At 42.6% G+C, this 18,582-nt stretch overlaps 1 protein-coding gene across 4 annotated transcripts in view; it reads left to right on the top strand.

Annotated features, from left to right (window-relative positions):
• The window catches only part of dock8 (dedicator of cytokinesis 8), a 174,908-nt gene that overhangs the window by 89,449 nt on the left and 66,877 nt on the right, over positions 1 to 18,582 (top strand). For all 4 annotated transcript variants that reach the window (XM_061928818.1, XM_061928817.1, XM_061928820.2 and 1 more), the window contains 6 exons: positions 3,648 to 3,799; positions 5,950 to 6,132; positions 6,211 to 6,337; positions 11,409 to 11,496; positions 11,562 to 11,658; positions 17,294 to 17,428. In XM_061928818.1, coding sequence (XP_061784802.1) covers positions 3,648 to 3,799; positions 5,950 to 6,132; positions 6,211 to 6,337; positions 11,409 to 11,496; positions 11,562 to 11,658; positions 17,294 to 17,428 — 782 coding nt within the window. The remainder of the gene's footprint in view (positions 1 to 3,647; positions 3,800 to 5,949; positions 6,133 to 6,210; positions 6,338 to 11,408; positions 11,497 to 11,561; positions 11,659 to 17,293; positions 17,429 to 18,582) is intronic.

Here is an 18,582-nt window from a genome sequence, read left to right as displayed (position 1 = left end):
ATTGACAGCTTTGCCTTCCGGCTCAGCTCCTTCTTCACCACAAAGGATCAATACAGCGTCCGCATTACTGAAGACACCGCACCGATCCGCCTGTCGATCTCACGATCCACTCTTCCCTCACTCGTGAACAAGACGCCGAGGTACTTCAACTCCTCCACTTGGGGCAGGGTCTCCTCCCCAACCCGGAGATGGCACTCCACCCTTTTCCGGGCGAGAACCATGGACTCGGACTTGGAGGTGCTGATTCTCATCCCAGTCGCTTCACACTCGGCTGCGAACCGATCCAGTGAGAGTTGAAGATCCTGGCCAGATGAAGTCATCAGGACCACATCATCTGCAAAAAGCAGAGACCTAATCCTGCAGCCACCAAACCGGATCTCCTCAACGCCCTGACTGCGCCTAGAAATTATGTCCATAAAAGTTATGAACAGAATCGGTGACAAAGGGCAGCCTTGGCGGAGTCCGACCCTCACTGGAAAGCGGTGTGCTGAAGCCGCACACCGCTTGGCATGTCGGTACCTGTCTGCTGCCTCCGGAGTCCTATGAGCCAAAAGAACCCGATAGGACTCTTTCTTCAGCTTGACGGCATCCCTCACCGCTGGTGTCCACCAACGGGTTCTAGAATTACCGCCACGACAGGCACCAACCACCTTGCGGCCTCAGCTCCAATCAGCCGCCTTGACAATAGAGGTGCGGAACATGGTCCACTCGGACTCAATGTCCAGCACCTCCCTCGTGACATGTTCAAAGTTCTTCCGGAGGTGAGAATTGAAACTCTCTGACAGGAGACTCTGCTAGACGTTCCCAGCAGACCCTCACAATGCGTTTGGGCCTGCCAGGTCTGTCCGGCATCCTCCCCCACTATCGCAGCCAACTCACCACCAGGTGGTGATCAGTAGAAAACTCCGCCCCTCTCTTCACCCGAGTGTCCAAAACATGAGGCCGCAAATCCGATGACCCAACTACAAAGTTGATCATGGAACTGCGGCCTAGGGTGTCCTGGTGCCAAATGCACATATGGACACTCTTATGTTTGAACATGGTGTTTGTTATGGACAATCTGGGTTCAGATCCGGGCGGCCATTCTTCCCAATCACGCCTCTCCAGGTTTCACTGTCATTGCCAACATGAGCGTTAAAGTCCCCCAGTAGGACAGGGGAATCACCCGGGGGAGCACTTTCCAGTACTCCCTCGAGTGTATCCAAAAAGGGTGGGAACTCTGAACTGCTGTTTGGTGCATAAGCACAAACAACTGTCAGGACCCTTCCCCCCACCCGAAGGCGGAGGGAAGCTACCCTATCGTCCACTGGGTGGAACTCCAACATGCAGGCTTTGAACCGGGGGGGGAAACAAGAATTGCTACCCCAGCCCGTCGCCTCTCACTGTGTGCAACGCCAGTGTGGAAGAGAGTCCAGCCCCTCTCGAGAGAACTGGTTCCAGAGCCCTTGCTGTGCGTCGAAGTGAGCCGGAACTTCTCCACCTCGCGCACTAGCTCAGGCTCCTTCCCCCCCCCAGCGAGGTGACATTCCACGTCCCAAGAGCTAGCTTATGTAGCCGAGGATCGGAACGCCAAGTGCCCTGCCTTTGGCAGCCGCCCAGCTCACAACGCACCCGACCTCTATGACCCTTCCCATGAGTGGTGAGCCCATTGGAGGGGGGAACCCATGTTGCCTCTTTGGGACAGGCCCGGCCACCAAGCGCTCGCCGTCGTGCCCCAACTCCGGGCCCGGCTCCAGAGGGGGGCCCCGGTGACCCGCGTCCGGGCGAGGGAAATCGGAGCCTCGGTTTTTGTATTTCCATAGAAGTCTTCGAGACTTGTTTTTAATGTTTTCTTAAATACATAGCATTTGTTTGCTGAAAACAAACAGTTTTACTTAAAGTCCCATTGGGGTGTATTTTAAAGTAGAATTAACCAGCAAGCACAACCAGTCGGAGTCTCCACACTCACCTCGTGTGTACGTTGGCCTAATCACTGACCGTATAACAAGCCAAACTGCCTTTTAGGTAACAATTAGCAGTTAGGGTAAAGGAGCATGTGCACTCAAAATACATTACGTGAATTATCTGCGTATATACATGATAGATACAATAATTTTTTTGCGATTAATCACATGAGTTAATTCGTTAATTTTGACAGACCTTTTGTTGTTCGGTTCATGAGGGAGACAAAATAATTAAAACTGCTGTTCACAACCACAATGATAATAGAACATGTTAAAGCAATATCTTTTGAACAGTGTCATTAAAGGCCGACTGAAATGCGATTTTATTATTTAAACGGGGATAGCAGGTCCATTCTATGTGTCATACTTGATCATTTCGCGATATTGCCATATTTTTGCTGAAAGGATTTAGTAGAGAACAACAACGATAAAGTCAGCAACTTTTGGTCGCTGATAAAAAAGCCTTGCCTGTACCGGAAGTAGCAGACGAGTAGCGTGACGTCACAGGTTGTGGAGCTCCTCACATCTGCACATTGTTTACAATCATGGCCACCAGCAGCGAGAGCGATTTGGACCGAGAAAGCGACGATTTCCCCATTAATTTGAGCGAGGATGAAAGATTTGTGGATGAGGAAAGTGAGAGTGAAGGACGAGAGGGCAGTGGGAGCGATTCAGATAGGGAAGATGCTGTGAGAGGCGGGTGGGACTTGATATTCAGCTGGGAATGACTAAAACAGTAAATAAACACAAGACATATATATACTCTATTAGCCACAACACAACCAGGCTTATATTTAATATGCCACAAATTAATCCCGCATAACAAACACCGCCCCCCTGCCGTCCATATAACCCGCCAATACAACTCAAACACCTGCACAACACACTCAATCCCACAGCCCAAAGTACCGTTCACCTCCCCAAAGTTCATACCGCATATATATTTCCCCAAAGTCCCCAAAGTTACGTACGTGACATGCACATAGCGGCACGCACGTACGGGCAAGCGATCAAATGTTTGGAAACCGCAGCTGCATGCGTACTCACAGTACCGTGTCTGCGCATCCAACTCAAAGTCCTCCTGGTAAGAGTCTCTGTTGTCCCAGTTCTCCACAGGCCAATGGTAAAGCTTGACTGTCATCTTCCGGGAATGTAAACAATGAAACTCCGGCTGTGTTTGTGTTGCTCCAGTTGGCCGCAATACACCGCTTCCCACCTACAGCTTTCTTCTTTGCTGTCTCCATTGTTCATTAAAAAAATTGCAAAAGATTCACCAACACAGATGTCCAGAATACTGTGGAATTTTGCGATGAAAACAGACGACTTAATAGCTGGCCACCATGCTGTCCCAAAATGTCCTCCACAATCCGTGACGTCACGCGCTGACGTCATCATACCGAGACGTTTTCAGCAGGATATGTCGCGCAAAATTTAAAATTGCACTTTAGTAAGCTAACCCGGCCGTATTGGCATGTGTTGCAATGTTAAGATTTCATCATTGATATATAAACTATCAGACTGCGTGGTCGGTAGTAGTGGGTTTCAGTAAGCCTTTAAAAACGGAGTTTTACAATCTGTAACAAGAAAGATAGATTATTAGACCTCAGGTGTATCTAATGTTGTGGCCGGTCTAAGGTAACATTAATTAACCGTTGTATGCTCTCAAGTTTTAACTCATTCGAGACCCCCTCGGTGTCTCTGCAGTGTCAGACGCACGCGGTGCCAAGAACAAAAGCGGCGGACCCGAGGACGACCTTGACAGCGGACCACTCATCAATCAATCAGTTGCCATGGCGATCGCCGGCAACCCCTTCAACACTCTGGGGAGGAATGTTCTTGTTTCCATGGCATCCACGGTAAAGAAGTGAAATATTAGGATGATGGCTGTTTTTAGAAGTTTGTGTATGTATGTGTGTATTCAGGTGAGGTTCACTGAGGTAGATTGATTAGCTGTCAGAGCACACACACACACTTACACACATACACACACATCTGTGGAGAATGTTTTATGGGCAGCCATTGCTGTCATAAGTGAAGAGGGCCGTCAAATTTAACAAACACATCCATCATGTGTAGTCGCGACAGCAGCCACCTAAATCTAAACATCTACAGTACATTTTTCTCTTTTCCTCCAAGAGATGAACTCAAGTGACCCGAGTATGTTTTTGCATGAAATACCGCAGTGGAAAAACTGACTTTCACACAACTGAGCCCTGGGCTTGATATCCATCATAGTTCCAAACATGGCAGCTCCAGCAGTTTCGCCCCCGGCTCCTGATCGATGTTTTTGTCGCTTTTCTCATCGATGTTTTCAGAGGAACATTTGATAGTAAGCTGCAAAATGTTTGCGTCTCAAATAGCTCAGCTCGGTGGGTCCCGGCGTGAGAAACGCAGAGTTCGAGGTGGGACACCCAAAGCACTGTGGCGATAATAGCCACATTTATCAGAGCTGCCACGCAACTGAAGCAGCAGTAGCCCTTCTTCACTCCTAATTCATCATCAGCAGTATGAAGGTGAATTAGTCTGCAGTAGATTTTCACGTTGATGAAGATGAGGAAAAGAAGGAGCCGACGTTTGCGCACTCTACCCAGGATGCTTATAATGTCTGAATGCTTGATACGATTTATTTTGCAATTCTCCCTTTGTGATTTAATACAAATAATAAATTATTTAATTTTTCCACCAGAAATGATTTTGAATGCTATAGAAATATACAATAATAATGTATTTATAGTATAGCCTGCTTTAAAAAAAATACAATATAATAGTATATAAAACATGTAATGATTATGTATATATGTAAAATTATTAAATTATTTATTATTACAATTATACAATAATTTATATATATATATATATATATATATATATATATATATATATATATATATATATATATATATATATATATATATATATATAATGTGTGTGTGTTTATCTATTTAATTTTCCAATTGTTATTCCAGTAGTATGGATGTTGTTTCTCTTTTTATTATGTGCCTGAAAGTATTTGCAACATATATAATGTGTGTGTGTGTGTGTGTGTGTGTGTATCTATTTAATTTAGGGATGTCAGATAATGGCTTTTTGCCGATATCCGATATTCTGATATTGTCCAACTCTTTAATTACCGATACCGATATCAACCGATACCGATATCCACCGATATATACAGTCGTGGAATTAACACATTATTATGCCTAATTTGGACAACCAGGTATGGTGAAGATAAGGTACTTTAAAAAATAAATAAATAAATAAAATAAGATAAATAAATTAAAAACATTTTATTGAATAAAAAAGAAAGTACAACAATATAAAAACAGTTACATAGAAACTAGTAATGAATGAAAATGAGTAAAATTAACTGTTAATGGTTAGTACTATTAGTGGACCAGCAGCACGCACAATCATGTGTGCTTACGGACTGTATCCCTTGCAGACTGTATTGATATATATTGATATATAATGTAGGAACCAGAATATTCATAACAGAAAGAAACAACCCTTTTGTGTGAATGAGTGTAAATGGGGGAGGGAGGTTTTTTGGGTTGGTGCACTAATTGTAAGTGTATCTTGTGTTTTTTATGTTGATTTAATAAAAAATAAACGATACCGACAATTAAAAAAAACGATACCGAAATTTCCGATATTACATTTTAACGCATTTATCGGCATCTCTAATTTAATTTTACAATTGTTATTCCAGTAGTATGGATGTTGTTTCTCTTTTTATTATGTGCCTGAAAGTGTTTGCAACATGTTCACCTTCTGTTTCTATTTAACAGGACTTACACATTTTACCAAGGCTCGAAAATGATACTTCCATATTGAATTTGACCATTTTGTGAATGTTTTTACCAACTGTAATTCTCCAATAGCCCCACTAGGTAGCGCAACTTCACTAGCTGTGCTTTCATCCACTTGGAACGTGGAAGAGACCCTGTGTGGGATACATGTAAATATTTCGAGTATAATTTAGCTTTGATGTGTGTGTCCTTTTCAGCAAGGGAAGTCGGTAGCAACCCTGGCGGCAGACACCAGCCGCCACCTGCTGGTGTGCTTCCTGTGGGTGATGAAGAACGCCGACAGGAGTCTGATTCAACGCTGGACTGTGGACATGCCTCCCTCCCAGCTCAACAAGCTTATGGAGCTCCTCACTATTTGCCTGTCCTGCTTTGAGTATATGGTCAGTTATCAGCATCGTTAATGTTAATGGAGAAGCTATATTTTTGGTGTGATTCTGACCTTTGTATATGTTTTATAGGGACACCAAAGCAGCGACAAAGTGAGCACACAGGCCTTGCAGAAATCTCAGCAGGCTAAACTTCAGTTGGAACAAGCCCTGCTGGGAGGGATGGGAGCCCGCGGGGAAATGATGAAGCGAGTCGGAGGTAACGTGATGAACTTCTCCACCAGGAGCCACATGTTTATCACAAAAAAAAAAAAATTGCATTGTTTTCAACATGTCAGACACTCATAATTGGACACTTTGTTGCCATAGAGATTCATTGTTCATTGAATCCTGTTTGTAACATCACCTCAAAGGCCAATAAGTGTTTTGTTTTTTTAGTATGACAATAATTTTTTTAATCACAGATTTAATGGACGTTTTTTTCAAAACTTTTTTTATAACCAGAATGTTTTGCTACGACAGTGGAACTTTAATTAGTTCTTGAACAGGGTTTATGAATAAAAAAGTTCACAAAGTGAAGCAAATTTCTCCATAAAACATGAATAATGGGTTGCAGCCTCAACAAAAATCCACATTTTAGTAAAAATGTATACACTTCTAACGCAATATAAAGCGCTATACCAGGGGTCACCAATGCGGTGCCCGCGGGCACCAGGTCGCCCGTAAGGACCAGATGAGTCGCCGCTGGCCTGTTCTAAAAATAGCTCAAATACAGGTAAAAGCCAGTAAATTAGAATATTTTGAAAAACTTGATTTATTTCAGTAATTGCATTCAAAAGGTGTAACTTGTACATTATATTTATTCATTGCACACAGACTGATGCATTCAAATGTTTATTTCATTTAATTTTGATGATTTGAAGTGGCAACAAATGAAAATCCAAAATTCCGTGTGTCACAAAATTAGAATATTACTTAAGGCTAATACAAAAAAGGGATTTTTAGAAATGTTGGCCAACTGAAAAGTATGAAAATGAAAAATATGAGCATGTACAATACTCAATACTTGGTTGGAGCTCCTTTTGCCTCAATTACTGCGTTAATGCGGCGTGGCATGGAGTCGATGAGTTTCTGGCACTGCTCAGGTGTTATGAGAGCCCAGGTTGCTCTGATAGTGGCCTTCAACTCTTCTGCGTTTTTGGGTCTGGCATTCTGCATCTTCCTTTTCACAATACCCCACAGATTTTCTATGGGGCTAAGGTCAGGGGAGTTGGCGGGCCAATTTAGAACAGAAATACCATGGTCCGTAAACCAGGCACGGGTAGATTTTGCGCTGTGTGCAGGCGCCAAGTCCTGTTGGAACTTGAAATCTCCATCTCCATAGAGCAGGTCAGCAGCAGGAAGCATGAAGTGCTCTAAAACTTGCTGGTAGACGGCTGCGTTGACCCTGGATCTCAGGAAACAGAGTGGACCGACACCAGCAGATGACATGGCACCCCAAACCATCACTGATGGTGGAAACTTTACACTAGACTTCAGGCAACGTGGATCCTGTGCCTCTCCTGTCTTCCTCCAGACTCTGGGACCTCGATTTCCAAAGGAAATGCAAAATTTGCATGGTTGGGTGATGGTTTGGGGTGCCATGTCATCTGCTGGTGTCGGTCCACTCTGTTTCCTGAGATCCAGGGTCAACGCAGCCGTCTACCAGCAAGTTTTAGAGCACTTCATGCTTCCTGCTGCTGACCTGCTCTATGGAGATGGAGATTTCAAGTTCCAACAGGACTTGGCGCCTGCACACAGCGCAAAATCTACCCGTACCTGGTTTACGGACCATGGTATTTCTGTTCTAAATTGGCCCGCCAACTCCCCTGACCTTAGCCCCATAGAAAATCTGTGGGGTATTGTGAAAAGGAAGATGCAGAATGCCAGACCCAAAAACGCAGAAGAGTTGAAGGCCACTATCAGAGCAACCTGGGCTCTCATAACACCTGAGCAGTGCCAGAAACTCATCGACTCCATGCCACGCCGCATTAACGCAGTAATTGAGGCAAAAGGAGCTCCAACCAAGTATTGAGTATTGTACCTGCTCATATTTTTCATTTTCATACTTTTCAGTTGGCCAACATTTCTAAAAATCCCTTTTTTGTATTAGCCTTAAGTAATATTCTAATTTTGTGACACACGGAATTTTGGATTATCATTTGTTGCCACTTCAAATCATCAAAATTAAATGAAATAAACATTTGACTGCATCAGTCTGTGTGCAATGAATAAATATAATGTACAAGTTACACCTTTTGAATGCAATTACTGAAATAAATCAAGTTTTTAAAAATATTCTAATTTTCTGGCTTTTACCTGTACATATGTAGTATCATAAGCAACTGATTGATACCCCGTAGGATACATTGTGGTTATCTACAATCATGTATTTCTGGGTCATTTAGAAATATGTTGCAGTTGTAGTTTAAAGAGATAGCATTTTAGGTTACTGCCAATTGGAAGCCTGTGAAAATCGGAGAAGAGCTATTAGATTTAACATATTTTAAAACTCATTATATAACAGTTAAATTTGATAGATGTATTAATGATTTAAAGTGCATGAGAAAGTGGGAGGAAGAGTATAACTCATTTTGACCACATAGTCATTATTGTACTAATGCGTGGAATTGGTTTGTAGATTTCCTTCTCAAATCACAACCGGCACTGTAAAGTTTTTTGTTTGTTTTCTCGAACATGTCCTGCCCAGCCACTCAGACAAATCATATTGTTGATGTAGATGCCCATATCTGCTGTACAGATTTGCTTTACAAAAAGAGAAGTGTGGGATATTTCTCTTGTTGCCTTATTTGTATTTGACTTTATTAAATTGATATATTTAGTGTTTGGTGCAGCCGGACTGGAGAAGGAGGGGATAGAACGAAAAAAAAAAAAGGGAGAAATTGCAAGGATAAGAGGGGGATAAGACAGAAAGAGACAAAAACAACAACAACAAAAATAGATTAACATGATCAAATACAAGATATACAAATATGTCACCAAAGTAAAAACAAAGAACCAGTTAATGAAGTAGATAGTAATAACACAGAAATGACAAGGGACATTATTGCACTACAAATAGAACAATAAACATACCAATAGAAATAACACTATTGATAATGAATAATAATAATTACCCCTATTATCAACATTACAATCGCTTCAAATGCAACAATACATAAATGTAATGAATACTTGAATTCCAATGAAAGTAGATGAAGAGGTTTGGAAGAAAGAGGAGCACACTATATTAACCTTATACATTGTTATGGTTAAAAAAAAAAATAGGTTAAGCTTTAGCAGCGTGCAGTGCTTCCACCCAGTTTCTCTTGGGGGGGAACAAGGTTAATATATGTTTGATAAAACATGATTATATGCATGAGTGTGCTTCCACCCCCCCTGCACCGGCCTCAACAACTACGGGCGCCCGCATCACAAACAAACGTCACTGATGACATCGCTGGAGAGCCTCTGTCGGCCAGCACCACCGCACCAAATAAAAACAACCGAAAAACCGCAACCAACAACCACACGCCGACAAAACCATTGAGACCAACCAGCGGCAGCCTAAATGCTAACATGCAAACAGGTGACATCACCGTCACCCCTCACTAAGAAACGCCATTTCCCAAACCAAAAAACAGCATAATCACACCACCGCCCAACCAAGCGCCAGCACCCACACCAAACACAAAGACTGCGCTTTCACTGCACAAATCCATTGATACAAACTCTAGAGTGCCAACCTGAACCAGACGGACAAGGAGCCCGCCCAACAGGAAGCAAACCCGCTCAACGCCACACAAACCGGAAGCGAAACAACCGACCACTCAAGCCTTATCAAAAAAAAAAACAACACTCTAAAATGTTCACCAAACAAAATGGAAGAAGACAAACCTATCCAAAAACACAGACAGAAACATAAAGGCCCCTATTAAGCCAGAACAGCACTCTATGTACCCTCCACCTTGAAAGCACACAGCGCGGCCACCCAAACCTGTCACCCCAAGAAAATACAATTCAAAAATGACCCCAGCGCAACCCCACCTCCATCCAGCCATTCCACCCATCGTGTATTCCTGAGGGTCCCCCATTTCCTCCCCAACAGAGACAGAATCCACCCCACTGCCCACAGCCGTGAAACCCTGCCCACAGATCGAGCACGCCTCACCCTCACACCATCAGCGAGGCCCCGGCACGGGGTTGGCAGGCCGCCAAACCGCAGACCACAGAGCCTCTGCCGGTCGAGAAGGCAATGAGGGGCGTGCCACACCTATCCCACCCGTGCATGTGATGTGGGAGTGTAAAAGGCCCCCAGAGTGTCTACTGTGTAGTTAAATTAGAAGATCAGTCATCACAGCTGACCTCTAGTCCCTATTGATGTATGTATGCGGGTGGAGACGATTGATGTGATTTAAAATTGGGGAACATCAGGGGGAATGGTGGGTCCCTCCAATGACGAACCTTCCCAAACCCTATGTGTCTAACAAGCAGTTAAAATTGAGGGATGGACACGCAGGGGACAAGTCAGGAGGACTGGAGCCCCATTAAGCAATCCTCAGTCCTTCAACATGCCTCCCCGCAGGTCGATCCCGCAAAGTAAAATGAGTAAGAGGAGCGTGGCGCCCACATACAGCCCCCAAAACCAATGCAGGAGGCAACCGAGACATATGGCTAGGAGGCCATCCCCCACAACCCAGGACCTCGCAGGTGCCCTGAGGCAAGCAGATTCCCGCATCCAAACAAAAACTACAACCAAAAGCAACAAAACAAGCCCTCACCCTTGCAGGGGATCCCCAAATACACACACCCAAAACAAAAAAAACAAACGGCCACACAAAGTCACCGCGACCAAAACAATCATGGCCATCACCATCACCACGGCATCGCTAAATGCACCCAAGAAGTACCCATACCATCCCCCAACCAAGCTGCGCTGCTTCTAACAACCAAAATAAATAGCCACACAATATACTTTCCTGGGAGAGAGAACACCGTCCGGGCCCCACGTAAGAGCCACATCATTCCCACCCGCGCGTCCAGACATGTCTATCTTCCCCCACTTCAATCCATAAATGCTCCAACTTCTCCAGTCCCATAAAGTTTAATAGCTGGGTGGGTCAAAATTAAAGCCCCAGTCAAAACTTAAAAATAGTTGAATTATTTCTTGACTGAATATAAGATGGCGTCTCGATCCGATCCGCCTGTTAGTGAAGTAGTTGGGGAGACTGAAGGTAATTCAATAGAGGCGTTAATTGGAGCATTTATTCATGTCTTTTGGTGTTTTTAAGGGATAGACCGGACCATGGGTCAAAGAGAGAACCTGCGCTGGAGGAAAGATCTCACCCAGTGGAGACAGACCAACGACAGACATGATAAGTAAGTCCTTACTCCTCCAAATTCATTCCTTCATTCTTCTCTGAATATACCCTGTCTTCCATCAGGACGAAGGCAGAGTTGGACCAGGAGGCTCTGATCAGTGGAAACTTGGCCACAGAGGCAAACCTCATAGTTCTGGACCTGTTGGAAACCATTGTGCAGGTCAGAGCCCCCCCATGTAAAACCTATAGAAGCAGCTCTCCATGCAGGCAGGATGAGAACTCTTAAAATGGATGAGTGTTTATTATTCCAATCAAAAGTGACTTCTCATCTGTTTGAATGCGAATGATCCTTCTATTTCTGCAAAGCATGTTGAATTGGCTGCGTGCAAAGCCTTCTATATAAATAAACCGCCCACACATGTGGGACTTGGCAATCTCATCTTGAAATGAGTCCTCGTACACAGTTTGAACACTTTATTGGTGAATGCAAATTGGAACAGAAACAAAGAGCCGCAGCAAAAAAAAAAAAAATATGCATCAGCAATCTTTTATGGTTTGCTCCCAGACAAAAGAAGGATAAACAAAACTGGTCTTGGGAGACTGGTTTCTCTGTCCTTACTCAACCTTTGGACCTGCAGCACCCACGGTTCCAAATGGAGCTCTTATCGATGGATCTTAGGTCTGATGTCAAGTCTGTTTGTGCAGTATTACAGCTTTGAAGCAGCTGTTAACTCAAACTTCATATTTTAAAAAAACAATTTAACACCCAGGCCTAAACAGTAGCACTGATGGTCAAAATGAAAAATGTATTCAAAAACCTCTAACTGTGCCCAAACATTTAAACTATGCCACAACAGCAAATTTTGTCTAAACAGTGTATGTACGCCACCATCCCACAATGGACTGCAAAACACAAAATACAGCACTCTGTCATTGAGTGCTCCATTGCTTGAATTCATTGTAACCTCCTAATGGAGCATTCATGCATAGCAATGCTGTTTGCTGTCTTTTCACATAGGCACTGGAAAGTGTGCCATCTTGCAAAAAATGTATTCCAGAAACAGTTCAAATAAATAGTTTCTGTTTGGTTAAAGGGGAACATTACAGGTAAAAGCCAGTAAATTAGAATATTTTGAAAAACTTGATTTATTTCAGTAATTGCATTCAAAAGGTGTAACTTGTACATTATATTTATTCATTGCACACAGACTGATGCATTCAAATGTTTATTTCATTTAATTTTGATGATTTGAAGTGGCAACAAATGAAAATCCAAAATTCCGTGTGTCACAAAATTAGAATATTACTTAAGGCTAATACAAAAAAGGGATTTTTAGAAATGTTGGCCAACTGAAAAGTATGAAAATGAAAAATATGAGCATGTACAATACTCAATACTTGGTTGGAGCTCCTTTTGCCTCAATTACTGCGTTAATGCGGCGTGGCATGGAGTCGATGAGTTTCTGGCACTGCTCAGGTGTTATGAGAGCCCAGGTTGCTCTGATAGTGGCCTTCAACTCTTCTGCGTTTTTGGGTCTGGCATTCTGCATCTTCCTTTTCACAATACCCCACAGATTTTCTATGGGGCTAAGGTCAGGGGAGTTGGCGGGCCAATTTAGAACAGAAATACCATGGTCCGTAAACCAGGCACGGGTAGATTTTGCGCTGTGTGCAGGCGCCAAGTCCTGTTGGAACTTGAAATCTCCATCTCCATAGAGCAGGTCAGCAGCAGGAAGCATGAAGTGCTCTAAAACTTGCTGGTAGACGGCTGCGTTGACCCTGGATCTCAGGAAACAGAGTGGACCGACACCAGCAGATGATATTGGCACCCCAAACCATCACTGATGGTGGAAACTTTACACTAGACTTCAGGCAACGTGGATCCTGTGCCTCTCCTGTCTTCCTCCAGACTCTGGGACCTCGATTTCCAAAGGAAATGCAAAATTTGCATGGTTGGGTGATGGTTTGGGGTGCCATGTCATCTGCTGGTGTCGGTCCACTCTGTTTCCTGAGATCCAGGGTCAACGCAGCCGTCTACCAGCAAGTTTTAGAGCACTTCATGCTTCCTGCTGCTGACCTGCTCTATGGAGATGGAGATTTCAAGTTCCAACAGGACTTGGCGCCTGCACACAGCGCAAAATCTACCCGTGCCTGGTTTACGGACCATGGTATTTCTGTTCTAAATTGGCCCGCCAACTCCCCTGACCTTAGCCCCATAGAAAATCTGTGGGGTATTGTGAAAAGGAAGATGCAGAATGCCAGACCCAAAACGCAGAAGAGTTGAAGGCCACTATCAGAGCAACCTGGGCTCTCATAACACCTGAGCAGTGCCAGAAACTCATCGACTCCATGCCACGCCGCATTAACGCAGTAATTGAGGCAAAAGGAGCTCCAACCAAGTATTGAGTATTGTACATGCTCATATTTTTCATTTTCATGCTTTTCAGTTGGCCAACATTTCTAAAAATCCCTTTTTTGTATTAGCCTTAAGTAATATTCTAATTTTGTGACACACGGAATTATGGATTTTCATTTGTTGCCACTTCAAATCATCAAAATTAAATGAAATAAACATTTGAATGCATCAGTCTGTGTGCAATGAATAAATATAATGTACAAGTTACACCTTTTGAATGCAATTACTGAAATAAATCAAGTTTTTCAAAATATTCTAATTTACTGGCTTTTACCTGTATCACCAGACCTATGTAAGCGTCAATATATACCTTGATGTTGCAGAAAAAGACCATATATTTTTTTAACCGATTTCCGAACTCTAAATGGGTGAAATTTGGCGAATTAAACGCCTTTCTATTATTCGCTCTCGGAGCGATGACGTCACGCTGTGACGTCACATCGGGAAGCAATCCGCCATTTTCTCAAATACCGAGTCAAATCAGCGCTGTTATTTTCCGTTTTTTCGACTGTTTTCCGTACCTTGGAGACATCATGCCTCGTCGGTGTGTTGTCGGAGGGTGTAACAACACGAACAGGGACGGATTCAAGTTGCACCAGTGGCCCAAAGATGCGAAAGTGGCAAGAAATTGGACGTTTGTTCCGCACACTTTACCAACGAAAGCTATGCTACGACAGAGATGGCAAGAATGTGTGGATATCCTGCGACACTCAAAGCAGATGCATTTCCAACGATAAAGTCAAAGAAATCTGCTGCCAGACCCCAGGAAAAGAGAGCGGATGAGGGTATGTCTACAGAATATATTAATTGATGAAAACTGGGCTGTGTGCACTCTCAAAGTGCATGTTGTTGCCAAATGTATTTCATATGCTGTAAACCTACTTCATAGTTGTTAGTTTCCTTTAATGCCAAACAAACACATACCAATCGTTGGTTAGAAGGCGAGCGCCGAATTCATCCTCGCTTTCTCCCGTGTCGCTGGCTGTCGTGTCGTTTTCGTGTCGTTTTCGTGTCGTTTTCGTCGGTTTCGCTTGCATACGGTTCAAACCGATATGGCTCAATAGCTTCAGTTTCTTCTTCAATTTCGTTTTCGCTACCTGCCTCCACACTACAACCATCCGTTTCAATACATGCGTAATCTGTTGAATAGCTTAAGCCACTGAAATCCGAGTCTGAATCCGAGCTAATGTCGCTATAAACTTGCTGTTCTATCCGCCATGTTTGTTTGTATCGGCATCACTGTGTGACGTCATAGGAAAATGGACGGGTGTATATAACGATGGTTAAAATCAGGCACTTTGATATTGCGTGATGGGTAAAATTTTGAAAAAAACTTCGAAAAATGAAATAAGCCACTGGGAACTGATTTTTAATGGTTTTAACCCTTCTGAAATTGTGATAATGTTCCCCTTTAACGCAGATAAAACAATGACCTTTGGCTGGCTTGAATGAAATCTCTCTTAACTGTTTTGCAATTAGGTGTGGAAAATGTATCAATCCGATGAGAAAGGGTTAACGCATTTGTAAGAAAGTGTCTTCTGCTCTACTGAGACAGTGACGATGAAAACTTAGCGGTTTTCCAAGTTTCTTCAAGCAGGCCAAGGTGATCAGAAAAAAACTGTACTAGGGTATAGTACCATTACAGTACGAAGACCCTCTTGGTTGTTATGTTCATTTTTTACAAAGCCTATTTTTCCGAATCAACACACAATTTGGACATGCCCATCATGACAGGACGCACAAGAAAGTTTAATGAACGTACAGGTAATCAAAATCGGTTTGTGTGTAATGAAGTTGACAGCCTAAAAAGATCCACATTTTATTTTCTCAATTAGCCACATGAAACATATCACAAAACATTTTTTTTATGAAAATAAGACTTCATATGTCTATCAAATTTGATCAGGTTTTTTATATGTATGCACTATGCAGGAACATAAGATTTAATGACAAGCCAAATTTTACCTATTTCCTTACACACTCACTGCTCTACAGCATAAGGCCTTAATATAACTGAATATCTTATCATAATTTATGTTTCAGTATGGTTTTGTTTATTTTGCGTCCAATCTGGTACATTTTTAATATGTAAACTATGTGTTAGTGCTGTCAAAAGATATATTTTTTAAATTAGATTAATCACACTTTTCAATTTGCATTAATTGTGATTAATTACAGTAAATTACTTGCTGACATAATTTAAATTAACTTTAAAAAATGACCTCAATCTTATGGCACAATTGCCATTTTATTGTCAAAATGTCATAAGCACACATTTTTTTTTTTTATTTGCCAAAACATGTGAACACTTTTTTTTCAAGTCTAATTTGGGTTTACTTTGAAGCAAAATTTGCCATTGAGCAATTCAGTTGGAGTCTCCTTACTCATCTTTGCACTGACATATCCATTGACCTGATCACTGACTATATAACAACCCGCGCCGCCATTCAGGTAACCATCCACGGTTAAGGTAAACTACGAGTTAAGGTACACTAGGCCACCTACTCAGTGGCCTAGTGGTTAGATCGGTAGGTTGTGAGATCAAACCCCGGCCGAGTCATACCGAAGACTATAAAAATGGGACCCATTACCTCCCTTCTTGGCACTCCGCATCAAGGGTTGGAATTGGGGGTTAAATCACCAAAAATGATTCCCGGGCGCAGCCACTGCTGCTGCTCACTGCTCCCCTCACCTCCCAGGGGGTGATCAAGGGTGATGGGTCAAATGCAGAGAATAATTTCGCCACACCTCGTGTGTGTGTGTGACAATCATTGGTACTTTAACTTTTTAACTTTAAAGGAGCACGTGCACTCAAAATTAATTGCGTGATTATTCTGCAACTGTACAATATTATTGCGATCCTTTTTCGTGATTAATCAAATTAGTTAACTGTGATTAATCAAATTAGTTTACTCGTTATTTTTGACATATCTTTAAAAAAATGTTTACCTGCATTTTATAACGTACGTAACTGATGAAACCCCAACATTGTTTAGATTTGAACTGAGTTTTTTTTATCAGTATGCAGGATCATTAGATGGCATGACAAACCAAGTTTTATTTGAACTGGATTTAAAGTAACCATTTAGCATACCTTCAAACATAAAAAAATTAAAGGCCACACTCCCAATGATCTACAGAATTCAGGCTTTAAGAGGTTTTACTAGTGACATCACTACATTATACGGTCGTCGCATTACTTTTTTCCTTGATAAAAAATATAGACCTTGGTGTACCAGTCAAACATTTGGACACACCTTCCCATTGATTAAATTAGAAAGTGTCTCTAATCTTTTGATTTATACAGTAATGTATATCCATGATCATTACATGACAATTGTTGTTTGTTTTGTCAAATTTGTCAATTCCCAGTACACCCCACTGTTGTTGCCATTTCACTCACATGGGTGATCTCATTTTCCGTGTGTCTTTGCTGCAGGCGGTGCCGCTGGCTGATTGTAAGGACAGCGTGGTTGGCGGGGTGTTGAAGGTCTTACTCCATTCGCTCACATGCAACCAGAGCTCCACGTTCCTCTCACACACCTTCAGCACACTGAGGTCGCTTGTTGTCAAGGTGAGCCATATTGTGTGTGGGACTATACAGTGGATCCTCGATTTACGAACCTAATTGAAGCAAATGTCTCCATAAGAAAGAATGTAGACATTAATAAGGGGTTTCCAGCATATTTTGGTAAAGGTTCATACACTTTGAACACAATATAAAGCACTATAACGGTACTGTAAATCAAACAAACATAACAAGGGGATGACACACACATGCACACAGACACACACACACCTTGTCACTAGTCCTGTGGTGCACTCACAGTTTGAACTCCCAACTCTTCTGAAAGGGATCATATTATGATTTAAAAAATGTCCTTGTGATCTACATAACATGTCATAGTGGAACTTTGATCAAAATTTTGCGTACCGGTAGATTGTTTTACGGACCATCTTCAAGCCACTTTCTGATTTTCTCTTCAGGATGCGCCAATTGTAGGCGGTCTTTTTTACGTCCACTTCGACAGCGTCTTCTCCCCATCATCTACGTTGTAGTTTTTTGCGCTTTCATATGGAGTCTATTGACAGATATAAGTTCCAACTAGAGATGTCCGATAATATCGGACTGCCGATATTATCGGCCGATAAATGCTTTAAAATGTAATATCGGAAATTATCGGTATCGGTTTCAAAAAGTAAAATTTAAGACTTTTTAAAACGCCTCTGTGCGCAGTGGTACACGGACGTAGGGAGAAGTACAGAGCAGTTACGTCTCCCAGTCATACTTGCCAACCCTCCCGATTTTCCCGGGAGACTCCCGAATTTCAGTGCCCCTCCTGAAAATCTCCCAGGGCAACCATTCTCTCAAATTTCTCCCGATTTCCACCCAGACAACGATATTGGGGGCGTGCCTTAAAGGCACTGCATTTGCGTGCCGGCCCAATCACATAATATCTACGGCTTTTCACACACACAAGTGAATGCAATGCATACTTGGTCAACAGCCATACAGGTCACACTGAGGGTGGCCGTATAAACAACTTTAACACTGTTACAAATATGCGCCACACTGTGAACCCACACCAAACAAGAATGACAAACACATTTCGGGAGAACATCCGCACCGTAACACAACATAAACACAACAGAACAAATACCCAGAACTCCTTGCAGCACTAACTCTTCTGGGATGCTACAATATACCCACCCCCCAACCCTGCCCAC

This window comes from Nerophis lumbriciformis, linkage group LG33 (assembly GCF_033978685.3).
Source record: "Nerophis lumbriciformis linkage group LG33, RoL_Nlum_v2.1, whole genome shotgun sequence".
Classification (NCBI taxonomy): domain Eukaryota; kingdom Metazoa; phylum Chordata; class Actinopteri; order Syngnathiformes; family Syngnathidae; genus Nerophis; species Nerophis lumbriciformis.
Note: the sequence above shows the minus strand (reverse complement) of the source record. Positions and strands in the feature narration are given on the sequence as shown.